Source organism: Diadema setosum, chromosome 4 (genome assembly GCF_964275005.1).
Source record: "Diadema setosum chromosome 4, eeDiaSeto1, whole genome shotgun sequence".
NCBI lineage: Eukaryota > Metazoa > Echinodermata > Echinoidea > Diadematoida > Diadematidae > Diadema > Diadema setosum.
This window is the reverse complement of record NC_092688.1, coordinates 9,658,833-9,677,698: the sequence shown is the minus strand read 5'-3', so window position 1 is coordinate 9,677,698 and position 18,866 is coordinate 9,658,833. Positions and strand designations below refer to the sequence as shown.

General features: G+C 40.2%; 1 protein-coding gene across 1 annotated transcript in view; it reads left to right on the top strand.

The window, feature by feature from the left end:
• LOC140227481 (citron Rho-interacting kinase-like) overlaps positions 1-16,722 on the top strand; it is a 43,210-nt gene extending 26,488 nt beyond the window's left edge. Inside the window, exons 24-39 of the mRNA XM_072307883.1 lie at positions 1,601-1,741; positions 2,312-2,500; positions 3,208-3,313; positions 4,023-4,355; positions 4,997-5,252; positions 6,368-6,450; positions 6,862-7,076; positions 7,656-7,805; positions 9,453-9,594; positions 10,083-10,192; positions 10,872-10,991; positions 11,627-11,735; positions 12,034-12,165; positions 12,673-12,835; positions 13,270-13,602; positions 14,040-16,722. Of these exons, the coding sequence (XP_072163984.1) occupies positions 1,601-1,741; positions 2,312-2,500; positions 3,208-3,313; positions 4,023-4,355; positions 4,997-5,252; positions 6,368-6,450; positions 6,862-7,076; positions 7,656-7,805; positions 9,453-9,594; positions 10,083-10,192; positions 10,872-10,991; positions 11,627-11,735; positions 12,034-12,165; positions 12,673-12,835; positions 13,270-13,602; positions 14,040-14,229 (2,772 nt within the window). The 3' untranslated portion in view covers positions 14,230-16,722. The remainder of the gene's footprint in view (positions 1-1,600; positions 1,742-2,311; positions 2,501-3,207; positions 3,314-4,022; positions 4,356-4,996; positions 5,253-6,367; positions 6,451-6,861; positions 7,077-7,655; positions 7,806-9,452; positions 9,595-10,082; positions 10,193-10,871; positions 10,992-11,626; positions 11,736-12,033; positions 12,166-12,672; positions 12,836-13,269; positions 13,603-14,039) is intronic.
• The last annotated feature ends 2,144 nt before the right edge of the window (positions 16,723-18,866 follow it).

Genomic DNA, 18,866 nt, shown 5'->3' with positions numbered 1-18,866 from the left:
ACTCTCAATGGCTAAAATCAATTTGTTTCAGTAGTATTATGCTTCAAAAAGGGTCTGCCACAAATTTTGCTGAAAAAAACAACAAAAACAAAAGGTCGAAAAAACAAGGAAATACATAAGAAATTCAAAAACAATAAAATAAATAAGAAATTAATTTTGATACCAAATTTTTTTTTCAAGTACATTTGCTAAGAATGCTACAAAGAATATCTAGACCAAAAATGAGCACTTTTGGAGCTTTATTTACTGATTTAGATAAAAAAGGTCTGATTTCTCGCATAAATTAGCATAATTAATCAAAATAAAATAAAAGAAGACTATTTTGGAAAATTTAAATATACGATCTTGTAGATTACATCGCACACTACCATTGTGCAAATTTCCGCGGCGATCGCGCGATCCACGGCCGAGATCTTAAGGGGGGGGCCCTTTAGGCCCCCCCCCAGTCTTTCGAGCTACCAAAATAGCCCAGTCTTTTTAGGGTTAATCTATATGTGTGTGAGTTTTTGTTGTACCATCTCTTTGAACTAACAGCAAATGTGTTCATTTGATCTGCTCAAACAGTGCGTCCTGTAATCTGTCCCAAAGCCAGCCAACATTAACCCTAAAAGGGCCGGGGGGGGGGGGGGGGAAGGAATCCGCCCCCCCCTCGACATTTCGCGCTATAATTCTGTAACGCGAGAAGGCCTCATCGCGAGGCTTCTTGACTTTCTTCGTTCAAGTCTCGCGCAACTTTTGAGACCAAATTTGCAACGTCCGCGCATACTTTTGCGAAGCCACGCCCATTTTTGTAACGGAATGTCGCTCCAAAACGGGCAAAATTTTGTGATTTTGTGTACATTTCCTATGGAAAACAGTGCTCTGTCATGAAAGGCATAAAAACCTGATTATTTTTACAATTAATCACTTTCATTGATTAATTTTGTGCTAATTATGGTAGAAAAGTGGTCAGTGACAATTTCCAATGAAAAAACAAAGAAAAAACAAAAGTTGAAAAACAAAGAAATACATAAGAAATTCTGAAAACAATAAAATACATAAGAATTGAAATGAGTTTTGGAAGTTTTTGTGATGTACAATTGTTGAATATGCTAAAACAGATTTACAGATCAAAAATTAGACTCTCAATGCTTTTAATTAAGCTAAAATATCACCTTGAGCTTAATTTGCATAATTAATTAATTAAAATTAGAAATTGATTGTTTCAAAAAATCTTATAACACAATCTTGTAGATTATGACGCGGGTCTCACGCATGCAAAATTTCATCGCGATCGCACCACCGATGGCCGAGATCTCAGGAGGGGGCGGAATCCGCCCCCCCCCCCCCCCCCCCCCCCGGTCTGAGCATAGCCAAAAAAGCCCGGCCCCTTTAGGGTTAAGTTTCACAAAGATCCTTGTTGTCATTAGGGTCCTGGTATTTGCAAGATTCTTTCTGCCTGTTGCAAAAAGAAAAAGAAAAGAAAAGAAAATGCATCCCAGTGTTGCCATTAAAGTTGAATATTAATCAAGAGGAAACAGCGATTGGGCATTGCAATGGAAAGGCAGTCTTCTGATAACAGCTATGTAATACGATACTTATATCCAATCCTTACCCCCAGATGGAGGAGATGGACGAGAAGCTGAAGGAGAGCAAGGGCATCAACTTCCAGCTGACCCAGTGCCTGGAGGAGGCAGTCTCCAAGGGGGAGAGAATCAAGGAGGAGAAGGAGGAGGTGGAGAACCAACTTGAGAATCAAGAGGTGGGACTGTGCAATAGTTTTACTCTCTTTGATATATTCCGTGAGTGCCAAGTGAGCAGGATGGATTATCAAGTTTAGAGTCAGTTCAGGTCGATGAAGAGGTGGGACTGTATGATAAGTTTGGGTAATTTTATGCTTTTGATGCACGTTGTGGGTGCTGGTATCATCGAGTTGAATGTAGTCATATCAGATGGAACGCAAACATTTGTTGTATGCAGAGTTTTACAGGGAATATCCATATGTTGAAGTGAAAATCCAGAGCGTTCAATGCTTCCATTTACAATGATACCACATGCACATTATTGGAGGTCTTCCATTTATATCATGTTCTCAATGTTCTAATATCCCTTCATGCATGCATACTTTGATGCCAATTCTAAATCCTGATCTTAGCTTTCTTTGACTACAAAATTTGATCCATTTCCTGTTGGTCTCGGTCATGAAGTGCATTGTTGCTTCAATATTTACAACAATTAAAGAAAATGCAACACAATTTTCAATGAAAAAGAAGAAAAAAAGTGTCCCTCAAGTCACATTGAATTCAGGATTTTTCCTGTTCTCACCTCACAGATCCAACATCATCATGAGAAGGTGAAGTTTGAAGGTACCGTGGCCCAGCAGACCAAACTCATTGACTTCCTCCAAGCCAAGGTGGATGCCCCACCCAAAAAGAAGAAGGGTCGTCTCTTCGGCCGGACTCAGCAGTCTGCATACGGCGTGGCGAGTACAGGCATTACTGGCATCACTTACCCCATGCAGGTAAAGATAAGCTGATTATATCCTGATCAGGAAAATACATACATTTAGGGGAGTGTTTTATTCATCTCACATTCTTTCTTCTGTTCTATCCTTTCCCACTCCCTCACTGCCTTTCCACTACTCACACATTCTTATTTACATACTTCTCTCATAACCTCTTACTTGAGTTCCTCTCTCTCATATATCCCTCTTTGCCATTCTTGTCTTTATCTGACTGACCTCTTGCCACTTTTGCGAGTGTCGTCTCTTCTGTTGTCACATCCTATTGAAACATTGTATCTCCTTTCATATATCAGACTTTTGCCATATATGAATTTCTCAGTCTTTCTACTCCTAGCACCATTTGTCTTGATCTATTCCTGCCCATCTGATTTTTTTTTTCTCTCCCAATTTTTGCCATTCTATCATCATTGCCCATCTTTGTAGACCATGACACAATTTGATTGCACAGACATGAATATACCCATGTACCTTTCTTTCTTGTATGTATCATACCTGTTACATTGCCACAAACATACTACTAGAATGTCATTGATCTGTATATATCTACAATCTGTGTATGATCTCTGTATGTCAATGACAGACTCATTGATTTGTATTTCTTTGGTCTTTATTAACCCTCCTCTGTTTTCTATGTATGTTTGTATGTCTGTCTGTCTGTCTGACTTTATATGTCTTGTCCCTCTGACTTCCTGTTCACTTGTCAGATCAAGGAGCTGCAGCAGAAGCTTGATGCTGAAAGGAGCCGTGCCTGGGAGCTGCAGAAGGCTCTGGACAGGGCCAGGTCGGACCTGCAGGCAGCGAAGCTGAAAGGTACATACAGTGAGATTTTCTGATATTTCTGTTTGATCTCAAACGGTGTGATAAAGCATTATGTCTCAGTGGAATAGACCACAAACTCCATTCAATTCATTGGTCCCTTTACAGATCAAATCCCCTGCAGGCAAATATATGCCAACTGTTTGAATTCAAACAGTTTGAGGAGGAATCCTGGATAAGACCACAAGCTTCATTCAGTTTTAAGACCCCTGGTTCTAGTCTTATGGCCGCAAAAGCTTTCCCCTAGACAAGGCACTGATTCCTCATTGCTCTTGAGAGGGCAGTAAAACCGTAGATCCCATGGTGACTCACTTAGTGTCTTCATAAAATCAACCAGAAGCTTAAGCCAAATTCATGAAGTCGTATTTCTTATTCACTGTTTGATGTGATATAATTCTTCGTAGTTTGCAATTGCTGTAAAATCTGAATATTCACTCCAAACACACGAGCGCTGTAGATATACACTTGTAATCATGCTGATTTGTAGGGTACTATTTGAACTTCAGCAAGATCCTATTCTACACAGAGGTTGGCTGATAGCAACACTGAATGTTAAGTACCTTAATTGTGACTTGATATTAAGTCAGTCAGGCATTAGTCTTTATAAATTGGGCTTCTTAAAAATCAATTAATGCAGTGTGCAGTCATCACTGTTGGCTAAGTCACACTATCAAAACTGCCTTTGTTATGATTATTGCTGCAGCTACCACCACCAGTTCAGATTTTGGCTCCGAGCTCTCCCTCCCTGACCTGCCCTCCACCCCGGGCTTCACCCAGGCCGCCAACCTCATCTCGGCCATCGTCCAGTCACCCGGCAACCGGGGGGCCAGCCCGTCCAGCCTCATCCTGCCGACGCCCGGCGACAAGCGGACCAAGGCGCTGACCAACACGGGCAAGGGCACGATGAAGAGGCTGAAGGAGCGCATGAAGCACAACATCCCGCACCGCTTCACCGTCGGCCTGAGCATGAGGGGCACCAAGTGCGCGGCCTGCGCGGACAACATCCACTTTGGCCGGCAGGTGGCCAAATGTCAGGGTAATACAAACCATACAGTGCACAGCACAGTGACCCAAATATGCATTCCCTTCCTCACCTTGTAGATCACATCCCAATACCGGTTTTCTTATGGGTACCTCTTTCCACCAGAATAAAATACATTTCTACAGTTTATTTTACAGTTTTACTGACAAAATCATCTTGGTCTGCACTCAGCTGGTAATATAGGTTTTAGAGCAGAAGCAACAGAGGAGCTTTAGCTTGACCATAAGGTTGACTTGCTCAAAGCTCTTACCATAACCAGGAAGATTCTTCAGATTTGTCCTCATCAGCACAATTGTGGAGTTGTCATATTGCAACTAAATAATCATGGCATATCCCATGAAATATCCCTGTTGCATCTAGAAAGACACACCCTGCATTGTTAGCATAACTGCCAGCATGTTGTGTGCATTAAATAATCACAAAAGCTCATACAAATGAAAATTGTAGTCACATTTTGATTAACTTGCCACACACTTTTCTAAGATTATTCTTTTACAAACTTGTGCTGCTATAGTTAAAAGGATGTGATGTCATTAATATCATTGATTTTTGTGTACAGGTAATGAATGAGAGTTTGAGAGCAGACTACTCATTTAAATTTCTTTCCATCTTAATTTGTTTTTCACCTCCAACAGAGTGCCACCTCATCTGCCACCCGAAGTGTGCCCACTGCCTGCCCCACACCTGTGGCCTGCCCTTCCAGTTCATGCGCCACTTCAAGCAGGTCATGGATGGTTCGCCCGCCACCACGCCCAGGTCCGTGTCCTCTGCCTCATCGACTGCCTCGTCGACGGTCTCATCCTCCTCCTCATCGTTCAGCCAGGGATCTGTCGTGTCAGGGAACACCAATCTCAGCTGCTGCCAGATTCAGGGCTGGATGAAGACGCCAAGGTAAGAGAGATTTTTTTCTTGTGGTTGAATTTTCTGAAAACTCATTGTCTCGCAAAGGAGGATTCAGAGCTCTGCAATCTCATCCCCTTTTAGCCTGGGGAGCAACATTTTCAAATGCTGGGGCTACATGGTGACATTATTGTCGTGTTGATATTACAGTGAAACTTTCGACTGCCTGCGGTATTATGCAGATATCACATATCACTATGTGATATTAAGACATTTTCTGGTTCAAGACAATGTTTGACACAGTTCTGTGACGAAAGAGTGTACTGTAGGTCAATTCAACATAACATTATAAAGATGATGACTGGCGAGGGAGGGAACATACCGAATGTTCCATCCGAAGGGTTTGAAATGCTATTGAGGGAGGTTATAAATTCATCCTATTGATTGCGTGAAAAATATGATCATTCAATCGTTTGGTATCATTTGTCATTTGTTACGTGAAAATGTTTTCCCATGGGAGAACATTACAAAAATGTTCTGCCCATGGGCGAACATAACCAATGTGCCTCCATCACATGACTGTGTTTAGCCAATCACTAATCGGTATTTGACTAACCCATTTAATATCAAGAAATAGTGTATCATACTGTAAATTGACTGCCTTGTGTGTTCACATTGCCCCCACCTCAGAAGGTGCTGGAGGTATTAATTATTCCAATTGTAGTCCTGCTCATGCATAGACTGTGTATGCCACTACTGCTGAGTGCAAATAGCAGAGAGCAGAGGCTTTGGATTATTTTTTTAAAGACCAGTCATGGCGCCTTATGGTGGGGTGCATAGAGTACACTATACACATTGCTGTGAGGATTGCCAGCTGTAGTTGCACATTCTGTTTGATAGTCACTGGCCGATATGCTCAGTACATGCCATATGTTATGCATGTATGCCTTTTTACAACAGACCATTATAATTATCTCATATGTCATCTGCCTTTTATTGCATCAATCAAGCATTCCCAAGTTGTTGCGTTGCATCTTGTTTTAATGTCATAAACAGTTTCCCAGTCTTTCCTATTGGTACAGGAAAATAACTCATGTGATCAACTGACACAAACGACGTGTCATATGACTGTCATGGGGGTTAAATTCTTTCCACTTTCTCTCCAGGAGCAACAAGCAGGGATGGGAGAAGAAATGGGTGTGTCTGGAGGGAACAAAGCTTTGTCTGTATGACAAAGAGAATTCTTCAGGTTAGTCTCTATTTTATTGCTTGTTCCTCTAGCACTTAGTGACTCTAGGACCTTGTCTGTCTGTACGTATGCATGTTTTTCGTCTCTAATTTCTTGCCACCAATGTTTTCTACTAGTTTCCTCACTTGATGTTTTGTCTCTCGCAACAGTTGTGCAAATTTCAGCTCGGAAGCATCTGGATAGGATTAATTTAGAATTTCTCATATATGTGCAGCTGTAGCAAAGATCACAGATAGTGCTTAAATTCTCAATATTCTGTGTAATTCTCAGTGAGGATAAAGGATGACCCTTTATAGATACATGTGTAATCCGAGTTTCTCATTCGGCATTGTACACTTGTACTAGTTTTAAAGGTGCTTTGGCAAGACTGATCGTCATGTTTGATTTGCCGTTGTCCATGTCGACCGCTAGGTTCCGGTGCACCCATCTTAGAGTACGACCTCTGTCCTACTGATGGTGTGGTGACCGTCCATGCCGGTGTGTCGTCGGCTGAGCTGCCCCGCACGGCGTCCAGCGATCTGCCCTTCGTTTTCAGAGTGGAGTCCAGGCCAATCACCACCTGCTGGCCAGACACCAAGACCCTGTACCTCATGGCCCCCAGCTTCCAGGACAAACAGCAGTGGATGGTGGGTGTAAATCCAGCTATAGCTGTCATAATGATAGAGCTGCCCCTATAATTATACTCATGAAATTTTTCACATTCAACAGCAAACCTCAAAGTTACACAACACAATAGTCACATTCAAGGTTCTACATAGTTGAGACTGACCTACCCCACAAACAACAAAGTTTTTGTTTCTCCTTTTGTGCTTCCAACCTCCCTTTATTAAAATTTATTTGTTTGTTTGCTATGCAAGAAAATATTTTAGCTTTTCTAGAGAAAAAAATAGGCGTGTGTGATTGATTTCCGTGCACTCTTTTCATGATGAGGTATTCTGTGATATATCCCAGGATGAATTTGATTGACTTCAGCTAAAATCTTGCAAGCTGTTTTTGTGATGTTTCCTTTTGCAGCAACATTGAGAGAAAAGAAATGAAGAATTGTGAAGAAAAACTGTAATAAATAGATCTTGAATATAGCTATGTGATCTCCAGCAATAAAGAGGGTTGGAAGTGTGCTGTGTTGTAACTGTATGACCTGTAGTCATAGCAGTGTGTGGGACTAATGATTGAGGTTTCACCACACTCTTGCCCTGATTGGACAGGTTGGGGTGGAAGTCGCCACCATCAGAGGGCGCAATGCCGGGCCCGACGGCTCCATGCGGGACCGAGCGCGGCTGATCGGCAACACCCTGCTGAAGCTTAACCAGACCGACCGACTGGACATCAACTGTACCCTCCTCATTAATGATGGAGTGAGTAAAAAACATTAAAAAACAAAAGCAAAACAGCACTATTAACATAACCACTAAGTGTTATATAGCTCCGTTCCATTATGCACTTTTGTCAGCCATATTGACCCATTTATTAGTGATCACTTAGTATTCTAGTCTCAGCACTCTTGTTTTGATACAACAGTTATTATTTCAAACACATGCATATATTCGTGTGATATTACTTGCACTTTTGTTTGTTTGAAATATTGATTTTCTCTCTTTACTTGAAATAGTTTGCATTTAAGCTCTATGGTAGGTGCTTTGCTGTTGATTTCATCACTGCTTTATTTGATTCTTTGAATCTTGTTATGTTTATCCAACATGTGATTCTGTCATTCATGTACTGTGAAATGTTCGAGAGTGGTAGAATTCCCTAACACAGTGCTTTTCCACACAATTGAGGAAAACTGCACACTGCAGTAGATTATCTATTAGAACTAATAACACCATTAATTTTCAAAATGAATCACAGGGTACAACATCAAACCAGTCTGTTGTAATTATGTTTGCTTCCAGGCTTATTTTCTTTCACTGCATGCACTTTATGTTGCACTGAATTATCTTTAAACTTTGTTTGAGTTAGGCTTTGTGTAACACAATTGAAATAAAAACAGAATAATGCACAGTGTATGCTTTTTCCCTTTCAATACATATACATCAAAATCTAAATGAGAAATGTTCTTCTGTTTATTTGAATTTCACCGGTTGACTGTGCAGTGGTTAATTGCTGTGTCATTACATTTTCTAATTTATGTTAGAGTGTGCTCATATAATGATTTTACAAGTGTAGTACTAACTCATCCTTGCATGGCTTTACACCATATTTGCAAGAATGGCCAAGTGTTACATTCAGTGTCAGACAGAAGTTTATAAAGTATGGTACAGATGCCAAATGATTGGAAGCAAATACTGTATATGCCGAACGTTTCGTGAGGTTTTTATTTTCGCGAGTTTCGCGAGTCAGGTGTCATTTTGCGAAATTAAAGACACGCGAAAATATTGACTCTGATCCCGATGTGGATGTGACGTACGCGTGTACTTTTCTTCGTTCAGTACATGATTCCACGATCGCGAATTTAACCACTCGCGAAATCATCACGAATTCCCGATTCACGAAAATTTAGACTCGCGAAATATATGGCGTATACAGTAAATGTTCCCAACTTTGACAAAACTGATGTCTTGATTAAAGAGCTTGTGATATTTTATATGATTTTGACAGCTCACCCTCACAACTACTAATAAGTTTGCCTGCATATTTGTTTGTCTGTTGTTTGTTTGTTTGTTTGATTGCTCATCTCACTGTCTGCACGCCTGCTTGCCTGTCTGCTTCTGGCTTGGGATGAAATAAAGGATAAAAAGGCAAGTGTAAGACAGTATCGGTATGGTATTATCTAGGGTTTACTGTGTCTGCCTAATGTGAACTAAAATGCTTTTTCCTGTGACAGAGAGTATGTATTACATTTATCTCCAATAACATAATGCACAATGATAGAATATATTCAGTTAATCATTTCAAAACTTGACCTTGCATTGAAATCAATTACACACTTTTTTGCTAATAATTAGCATCAAACTTTATTCATTGCTTAGTACTGACTCCAGTCACCCCTTTTTCTGAAATAGATTCTGCTGATTGGAGCCGAGGAGGGCCTGTACACCATGCTGCTGATGGACCGGCAGAAACCACTCTCCCAGCTGGGAGGGGTGAGCAGCGTCTTCCAGATGCAGACCATCACCCAGCTCAGTCTCACTGTTATGATCACAGGTGATCTTTACAAGGAAACAAATTTGCTGCAATACCGATATTCTATTACGTTTCAATGTTGTTTTACTGGAAATTGACATTTTACTTATCATATAGCACTTTTTTTTTTCCTTCTTAAAGTGAGCGACTTTTTTATTTTGTTCTGTTTGTTTACCTATTTTTTATTTCTTGGGAAGAGGGGTTGGGGTAGTGGATCTGTTTAGCTTGTTACACCCATTGAGGATGAGTCCCGAGTATACTCAAAAAAGTGTCTATGGGAAATGCGTGTTGAAGCAACATCAGCCCATCCTCAGTGGATTAAAAAGCACACAGACTGATAATGGAATTTACATTTTTGTTGCCATCAGTAACCTGTTTGCATAAAATATCAATGGCCCCAGGCCTCAGAGGGCTTATCAATCTGTGAGTCCATGGAAAGAAATTGTCCTGGAGAAGGTTTCAGCTAGGACTAACGTTTCAATATCTCTGTCTTCACTGACACCCCGTAGGTCCGGAGCGTAAGTTGAGCATCGTGGACCTGCGGCACCTGAGAACGATGAGCAGCCAGGCCACTGTCTCAGAGGTGGACATCGACTGTACTGACATCCAGGGTATTGAGGTAAGGCATCCCACTCTGGGTACCACCAGTATCTATCCAGACTGATCCATACCTTCTCAAGACTAGAGTATCAGAACATCACCACATAGCTCTGCAATTCTGAGATTGAGCCATCAAAATGTTAACCCTTTTTTCTTTTGCCTGTTCTGTGTCCAGGGTGGGGGAAAAGGGGGAGGGGGGTTGAATCAACGGACAAAACTGTTGCATTTTTGTCTGCCCATGTTGCATACATCACTCACTAAGTCTAGATATGGTATGAGCATTCACCATGAGGCCTTTTTTTTTTGTCAGTACATGAATGTCTGTCTAGCGTTACATACATTACCCCCAAATTTCTAATTTTCTGAAAACATATTGCTTCTTTGAAGCTATTTTTGGGCAAAGTTATCTCATATTAAATTGTTTTAAAAGATCTTATTGTTTTGTTGTTGTTGTTGTTGTTTTTTTTTTTTTTTTGGGGGGGGGGGGTATTGCTCATTGGAAACTAAAAATAAAGCAACATCCCTGAAGTGTACCCTCTTACTGTGAAAATACCCATATGCATTTCATGTCATATATGTTTGATAAATATTGCCCCTTCTTCATTAGAACAAAATGTGAATATGCCAGAAAACAAAAAGGGAGGAATATGAAGTTCAGGATTATGAAGAGATAATTTTTCTATCCGTTCTCTTTCCAGTCGTGTCATCTGTTTGCTGCTGGCAAGGTTGATGGCTCTTTTTACCTGTGTGCTGCCATGCCGACCAAAATCAGCATCCTCAAGTACAGCGAGGGACTCTCAAAGTTCTGTGTCAGGAAAGTGAGTGCTACAGCAATTTGCACACTTAGAATTTGCGCTACAAAGATCTGTTGAAGTGAAAACTTGTTCCTTTGTTTTCCTTTCTCTCTCTCTCTGTGAAGGGTGAGATAGGAAAGAGGCTGGGGTTTGATGTAGGATGTATGGGGGTATGGCAACAAGGTGTGATAGATGGAACATGTTAGGCGGGCCACATACACATACACATTCTTACAAACATAGTCATGTATGGACTGATTGTTTGCCTCACTCATTTAAATCCATGTCATAAACTCTCAGCTGGAGTAAATAATCTTCAGCTGGATTTGGCAGACCTGTTTATATGTGTCAAATCCACCGAATTCTAGACTGAAGAGAGGGTTATACATTAGTTAAAACAACTCATACACAAAACTATACCAACCCAACTGTCTGCCTGCCCCAGGGCCATGTTGGGCAGATACAATAAATGGCCACTTACCTGCTAACAGTATGGGGCCCAGTGCCCCAAATTCCTATTTGGGTAAGTGGAAGAAATGTATTTTGTAATACCATGTAGCTCAGGTCAAATGTCACACATTTTCCTATGGGAAATAACTCTTTGCGTAGTATCCTGTTGCTCTGGATACCAAATCTCTTTGATACCTCTCAACATCCAGGAAATCCAGACGGCTGAACCCTGTAGCTGTCTGCTCTTTACAGAGAGGAGCATTCTGGCAGGGACGGACAGGTTCTACGAGATCGAACTGAACGACTTCAAGATCGACGGTAAGAACATGATATTATCTCGCTGTTCAGACGTTGATTCTGCTATAACTCAGGATCTGTGACTCGTTCAAGTCATCTTTCAAATTAAATCAGCATATTTGTGTATACCTTTACTGCCAGCCCACTACAACTGTGGCAAATTGGGCTCATGCCTGATTTTGAGTGCAGATGAAAGTTTTAGTGACACTTTTGTTTATTTCAGTGCATTGTCGTGGAATTTAGTTTGTGTCAGATATACCTTCTGTCTCTGATTGTAACTGATGATACTGATAAGTGGATTTGGTGTTCTGTTTTACAGAGTTCCTGGAGTCAACGGACACCTCTTTGGCCTTTGCTGTATACGGAGCCAGTCAGCTGGACAGCTTCCCCATCTCGGCCATACAAGTTGCTCCTGACGGCGAACCTGAAGAGTTCCTCCTCTGTTTCCATGGTAATAGCATCCATCTATCATGTTCAAATGCCTGACCTACCTTGTAGCTCATCTACCATAATGCACAACTCAGTGAATTTGATTCGGAATGATGCACTTAGTACCCTCTGTATTAAATATATTGTTGGCCAGACTGATCTTTTGTGGAAGAATCATGTGAGAGTCTGAAAATGTAGCCTACACATTCATTTAACTCTTTGAGTCTCAGGGGCAACATGCCTATGTACAGTGGTGACAGGATTTTAGCCTGGTGGTCATGAGAAGGTTAATGCTCTTGGAGGTTTTGTAATACACAGATTTAAGTGCATTAGCAGAAGTGACAATACCCTTGACAACGTGCCTTGAAATAGTCAGTTGTAGTCAAGTGAATTGTTTTCTAATCTCTTTTTATATCAAGCTGTGTGAATACACTGGAATTCCTGTTCTGTCTGTTATCACTTGCTGTAACCATGACTGTGATTCTGTTTGTTGATTTGTTGATTTTTTTTTTTTGTTTTTGTTTTTCAGAATTTGGTATTTTTGTGGACTCCAAGGGCAGACGATCTCGGCCGGATGACATGAAGTGGTCGAGGCTCCCTCTAGCTTTCACCTACCGCCAGCCATACCTCTATATGGCCCACTTCAACTCTGTGGAGGTCTGTGAGATCAAGCAGAATGGGGACACTGAGAGGTATGTATGCTGTCCAGACATATTTCAGAAAATGTACATTTTCACTTTGTAATTTCAGAAACGGGTAAGCAGGAACCAACAGTTTTGGTCCCCCCCCCCCCCCCCCCCCCCCGATGCCTATTTCATGCCCACCACGCCCATGTAAAATGTATACAAAATAATGGGAGACACATTTTTACTTGAAGCACATGTTACATCTCCAACCAAACTAGGCTACATGTCAGCAGTGGCCAAAGCTTTAATGAAAGAAATTTGTACTGTATAAAGTGTATTACTAATGTGTTCACATCTATCAAACATGATGTGTCCATGAATGCTATCAAAAAAATATAGAATGCATTCAGGATATTCTGTAAGGCTGGGAAATATCTCATCCAATGACTGTGTGTACGGGAATTCACTATGTTGATTTGTTTTTTTTCTTTTTTTGCCAGTCCTGCAAACCGCACCTTCATGGACATGGCCAATCCACGCTTTGTTGGCCCGGCGATCACACCTGGAGCGGTGTACATCGCGTCCCTTGGAGACCGTAACGTGGAGCTGATGTGTCTCCAGGGCAACTGCGCCTCTGGCCCGCGGGAGAACACCTCCGCCCTGGACACCAGCAGCAGTACTGTAGGGGACAGCGTGAGCTGCACGGGGGTGGACGCGGTGGCCCGGAACCAGAGAGACATGGGTCCTCCACCGCCTCCCGTCACCATGGTGAAGAGGACCCCCAGCCAGGAGTGCAGGACTCCCAACGTGACCCCACGCAGGGCAACAAGGAGGTGAGAAACGGGATGTCTGTCTGAGGATTCCTTCCTTACTGCTGTCAAAGTTTACAATCACATAACAGTTTAATGTCAATTAGTGATATATAATTCTATGTATATAGATAAATAAAGAGATTTAGATACACATAGAGATGTGTACATTTTTCCTTTTATAGATTTGAACAAGATTGAGAATTGCGGTTCTATGATATTTCCATTTACCGCACCATTCTATCCTCCGCTTTAATAGGAAACTTGTTGATTTGTCGCTTGTGTCAGCACTAATTGCATGGGGAAGAAATGTAAATAGACACATAGATGTCATTAGCACGGTATAATACGTTTACCTAAACCAATATCTCGCTGTCAAGTCAATCCCTGTTTGGAAAAAAATGTGACTCCTTGATGATAGGTGTTTGATAATCCACCCCCTTCGATCTCTTCTTCCTCAGTTCGATGAAGCGCCCTCTGCAGGAGTCCTACGACAACACCCCGAGGGGCAAGTTCAGCCGCACCTCGGCAAGAGCATCCGCTCGCCTCCCCTCAGCTTCCTCATCCTCAGAGGACGAGTTGAGGCGGACGAAGTGCGGCATCAAGTTTGGCTCGACGTCCGGGAGGAAGACTCGCAGCATGAAGCGATGAGAAAATGTATATAATATGTAGAGGATGTTTGCAATTTCTTTGTTTTCCACACCTCCATTTTCTTTTTAAACTCCAATGCCAGGAGACCAAAAACTTTCCTCTCAGAGTAGGTTTGACACTACATCATATCCATTTCTCAAGATATTATTGCAATCCACCATTCCTTTATATTTTTTTTCTCTTTTTGCTGCATAAAGCCACAAGACTAAAAGCTTGTCTGTAATCAAAAGTTTGACACCATCACAAGTTTATTAATCAAGATATTATTACAATACTGTTGTTAATGGGTGATTCAGAATTAATTTTGAATATGTTTGACGAAGAATGTTTGAAACTGTAAATACTGTAACCTCGTATATACTGTATTTATAATGAGATATGTGTACATATGAGACATCACGAAGATATAGTGTATGCAGATGCATCGATAGTCTTTTCGGAAGGATTTGTGTATCCATCACCGATGGTATTTGCTGGTTCACGTAAAGGTACCTGTAGTTAGACATTTGTCGCACTGAATGAGCTTGAAACTCCATTTTAGCAGATTTAATTTTTTACATCATTTAGCACGGGGGACTAAATCTCTGTAACCAGATCATGACGCTTTCATATCTGCACACGAAACATATTGTGTACATATATATGTTTGTATATAATTATTATACATATACATCCACACACACATACATACACACACAGAGGTACAGTGTATGGGTACTAGGACAATTACATATTTGCTTGTTTAAGTTGCTGTGGACAGGGATGATGCAGACCTTTAATGGCCTAATTTTAGTGGAGGGTAGTGACCTCACTTGACATCTGAAAAAGACAACGACAAAGGTAAAGATTTGCTGGAGTCAGCTGATAAATCTTAAGCCAATTTAGGTAACAATGCAGGGAGCATCGAGTCCTTGCACAACAAATGGAGGTTTAGTAGTGATGGTTTGATTTTGTGTTAGTTTTTGTTTTTTGTGATGCAGGATGCAATACGTTTGTGTGCATGTCATTTTTGTTTTGTTTTTCTTCAGAGTCCAGGGGTTCTAACTTATTTAAATACTTTTGTGCAAGTGTTTCTTTGCAAATACAATGGATGTATGTACAAATGTGTACAGTTGTATATTGGTAAATTTCCTCGTGTTTGATACTGGTCAGGATGCTTATGAAACTCATCATTCAACACAACAATGTTTAATTGTAAAAGTGTCCAACCCATGTATGATTGATGACATGAGGCATGTAAGATGCGTTTTTACCAATACTGTTACATGTAAGGGGTATGCCTTGCCTCATCTTTTCAATTTACATCCATCACAGTTCACCTGTTCCTATCCTAATACACTCGTGTATATGAATCAGCACCAGTATTAAGGCAACACATCAGAGGTTCATCTACTGGAACCTTAAATTTGTTCTCAGTGTGTAAAGTCACATGTATTTAGGTCCATTTATATATTGAAGAAAGGTAAAGGAAGTTTGATATTTTCAAATGTATGTCTAATCCAATGAGCTAGCTTTGTCTGCCAGTAGCTGTGAGAAGTGCTGTTGTGAAGTTTCCAATATCTGTCTTCCATCATTTCTGGAACTGTTTAATTCTGAGCATAACCTTTATTTTTCTCTTGAAAACTTTGTAGAATATTTGGCCAGTTGAGGGACATAACATTTTGTATTTATATACAAAGGAAACGTGGGTAGTTTGGAGAAGAAAAGTTGCATTGTCATTGCTTTGCCATTGAGATTTGGTGGGATATTGGTTGTTAAATAATCAGCTTTATCATAAAATCCACAGGAATTTGAGTGTACAATGTATTTTTAATTTGCTTGTACACAGTAAATGATTGTGAAGGGGTCTGGGATGTTGCAGTGACAAGTTGGAATTTTTTTTTTTGACATGTTCATATTTATGACAGGTGATGTAAATAGCAAAGTGATGTAACTATATAATTGGCATTAATTTTGATATACATGTATTACTTAACTTACACACTTAAGCTAGTGCTGACACGTAAGACAGAAAGGTTTTAGAGTTGTCTAATCAATGCATTTTACTAAGTATATGATTTGGAGTCAGGAAATAAATAACTTCATTCATAAGTTTATATATTCATGATTACAATCATTCCTTTTCCCATTTTTAAAGGGAGTTGGGTATAGTTAGCTGCTGATTTATGTGGAAGAAATCTTCATGTTTGAATACATTTATATTTATTTCAGAACAGTGTATCAATCTTTTTCTGCTAAAACATAATGAAACTGGATTGAGATTGAATGTACAACTGATTTTTTTTTTTTCCCCAGGCGGGATTTAAGGACCTTTTATAAGCAAGGAAGCAAAATTAACACCCCATCTTTGTATGTTTTTAATACAGTACCCTTGCATGCCACGCTGCTTTAATCAGTTATATTCAAGAGCAAACTGACAAGCTAACCAAAGTTGCACAAGAAATATTACATGTACATTTCATTCACTGTAAATAAACAAGGGATGTGCACATAGATTTTGTTCATTTTGTGTATCTATACTTGCAAGCAGTCCAAGATTTTGCTTTGGCTTTGTTTGTTTGTGTTTTTTGTTGATTTTTTTTTTTTTTTTTTTTTTTTTTACTTCACATTGCAAAGTATAGTAACATTGCAAACCAATGCAATGGTAGACACGACTTGACTTAAACAGGTAAATTCAAACAAACTGAAAGATAAAGTGTCATTAATGGATTTTGTAATGATGCCATCACCCACACTACCTAGTCCTCACACCTCACAGAAAAACAAAACAAACCAACACACACACACACACATACACAACATTGATTTTCAACCACCAAAAAGGTCACTTGTTGAGACTACATGTATATATATACAGGGCTCGACACTAACGGTGGCCCGGTGGTCCGGGGCCACCAAAAACGCACGTCGGGCCACCAAAATTTCAGAAATGAAGAATTTGGTGGCCTGATCGGGCCACCAAAAAAGTTAGTGTGGAGCCCTGATATATATATATATATATATATGTGTGTGTGTGTGTGTGTGAGGGAAGAATGACTTGCAGACATTGCATTGATGTTCACTATGGTCACCAAGGCCATAGTGAACATCACTATCCAAAGATAATGCAGCATCCACCACGTACAAGGCCAAGCCCGCTTCACGTATATATAATTTTTTTTTTTTTTTTTTTTTTTTTAAATCAGAATAAGCCAAAATTTGTACGGTATTGAGTATGGACCAACACCCCCATTTCCTAACAGTTGCTAACTATCAAAGCAACTTTTGCTGGAATGGCAATTGTCATGGTAATGATAAGAATCAAGCTTCCAGATTGGAGGCATTAAAAAAATACGCACACACTCACACACACCTAGTCCTCCTTCCTTCCTTTCTCTCTTACATGTATAAACACATCCTACGTCTACTCATACACTGAGTGCATGTCATGTTAGAGCCACAACAAGGTGCCATACATATTCCTAATTCTAGTACATGTACATTGTACATACTTACTGAATGGCAAAATCAATACCATACTACAGTGCACTCCCATTATAACAAACACGGTTATAATGAAATTCCGGTTATAGCAAGTAAAAATTCAGGCCCGAACATTATCCTTTCTTTGTATTTTATTGTTCATTTGTTTGGTTATAACGAAATGTTGATAAGAGATTATAATGAAAGAAAACTGCCAGTCCCGAGGACTTTGTTATAATGGGAGTCCACTGTACATATATCGTACTGTATTACAAAATTGCTTACGGTACCTTACAAGATATTTCCTTGAAACAAGGTTCACAGATGAACTGATCAAAAAAAGACCAATAGACTTTATTCAGAATAGTCTAGAAGATGAAATGCAGTACAAAAGTACATCCACTACAGCCATTCCATGCAAAATGGCCAAAAAAAAAAAAAAAAAAAATACATGTACCTACGAAATCTCAGACATACATTCATCAATAGGGGAACCATATCAAATCATAACTACGTCAAGGGGGATATGCAGACCTCCAACTCCCTCCCACTGATCTTTATGTGAGGGAAACTTACGTAGAGGTCAGTGCCCCCCTCCCTCCCCCCCCCCCCAAAAAAAAAACCCAAAACAATAAACAATAAAAAAAAAGACATGAGCAAAACAAAAATGGAACAATCAAATGAAACCAAAAATGATGACGTGCCTCTCTGGTTTGCAGGGATATTACTGGTCAGTGATGACTGAAAGATCGGTCTGTATCTTGTCGCTGGGGATATGTTCCGCGGAGACTGCGTCTGGCTTCACCTCCCATATGGAGGAGAGCCATAAAAGTCAAAATATGATAAAAGACTCTTCCGGACAGACAGATTTTTCTGTCTACGGTCAGTGATGCTGGCACTCGGATCTCCAAATCCATTTTACAGTCAAACATGCAGTAATGGTAAGTTCCAACTGTTGTAACAAGCATAATTGCCACAATTGTCAGATATGATAATGAATGCCTGTAATCAAAGCTGTTGACTTGCCATACAGTAATTGCTTCTTTGAAATGGTGGACGAGCTGGTAGATGTAAACAATAGATAATAGACATCTTGTGAAAAAAAAAAAAAAGAATGACTGCAAAAGTTTGTGGTCATTTTAAATGAGCAGATTTAACTGATTTACACTGCATAC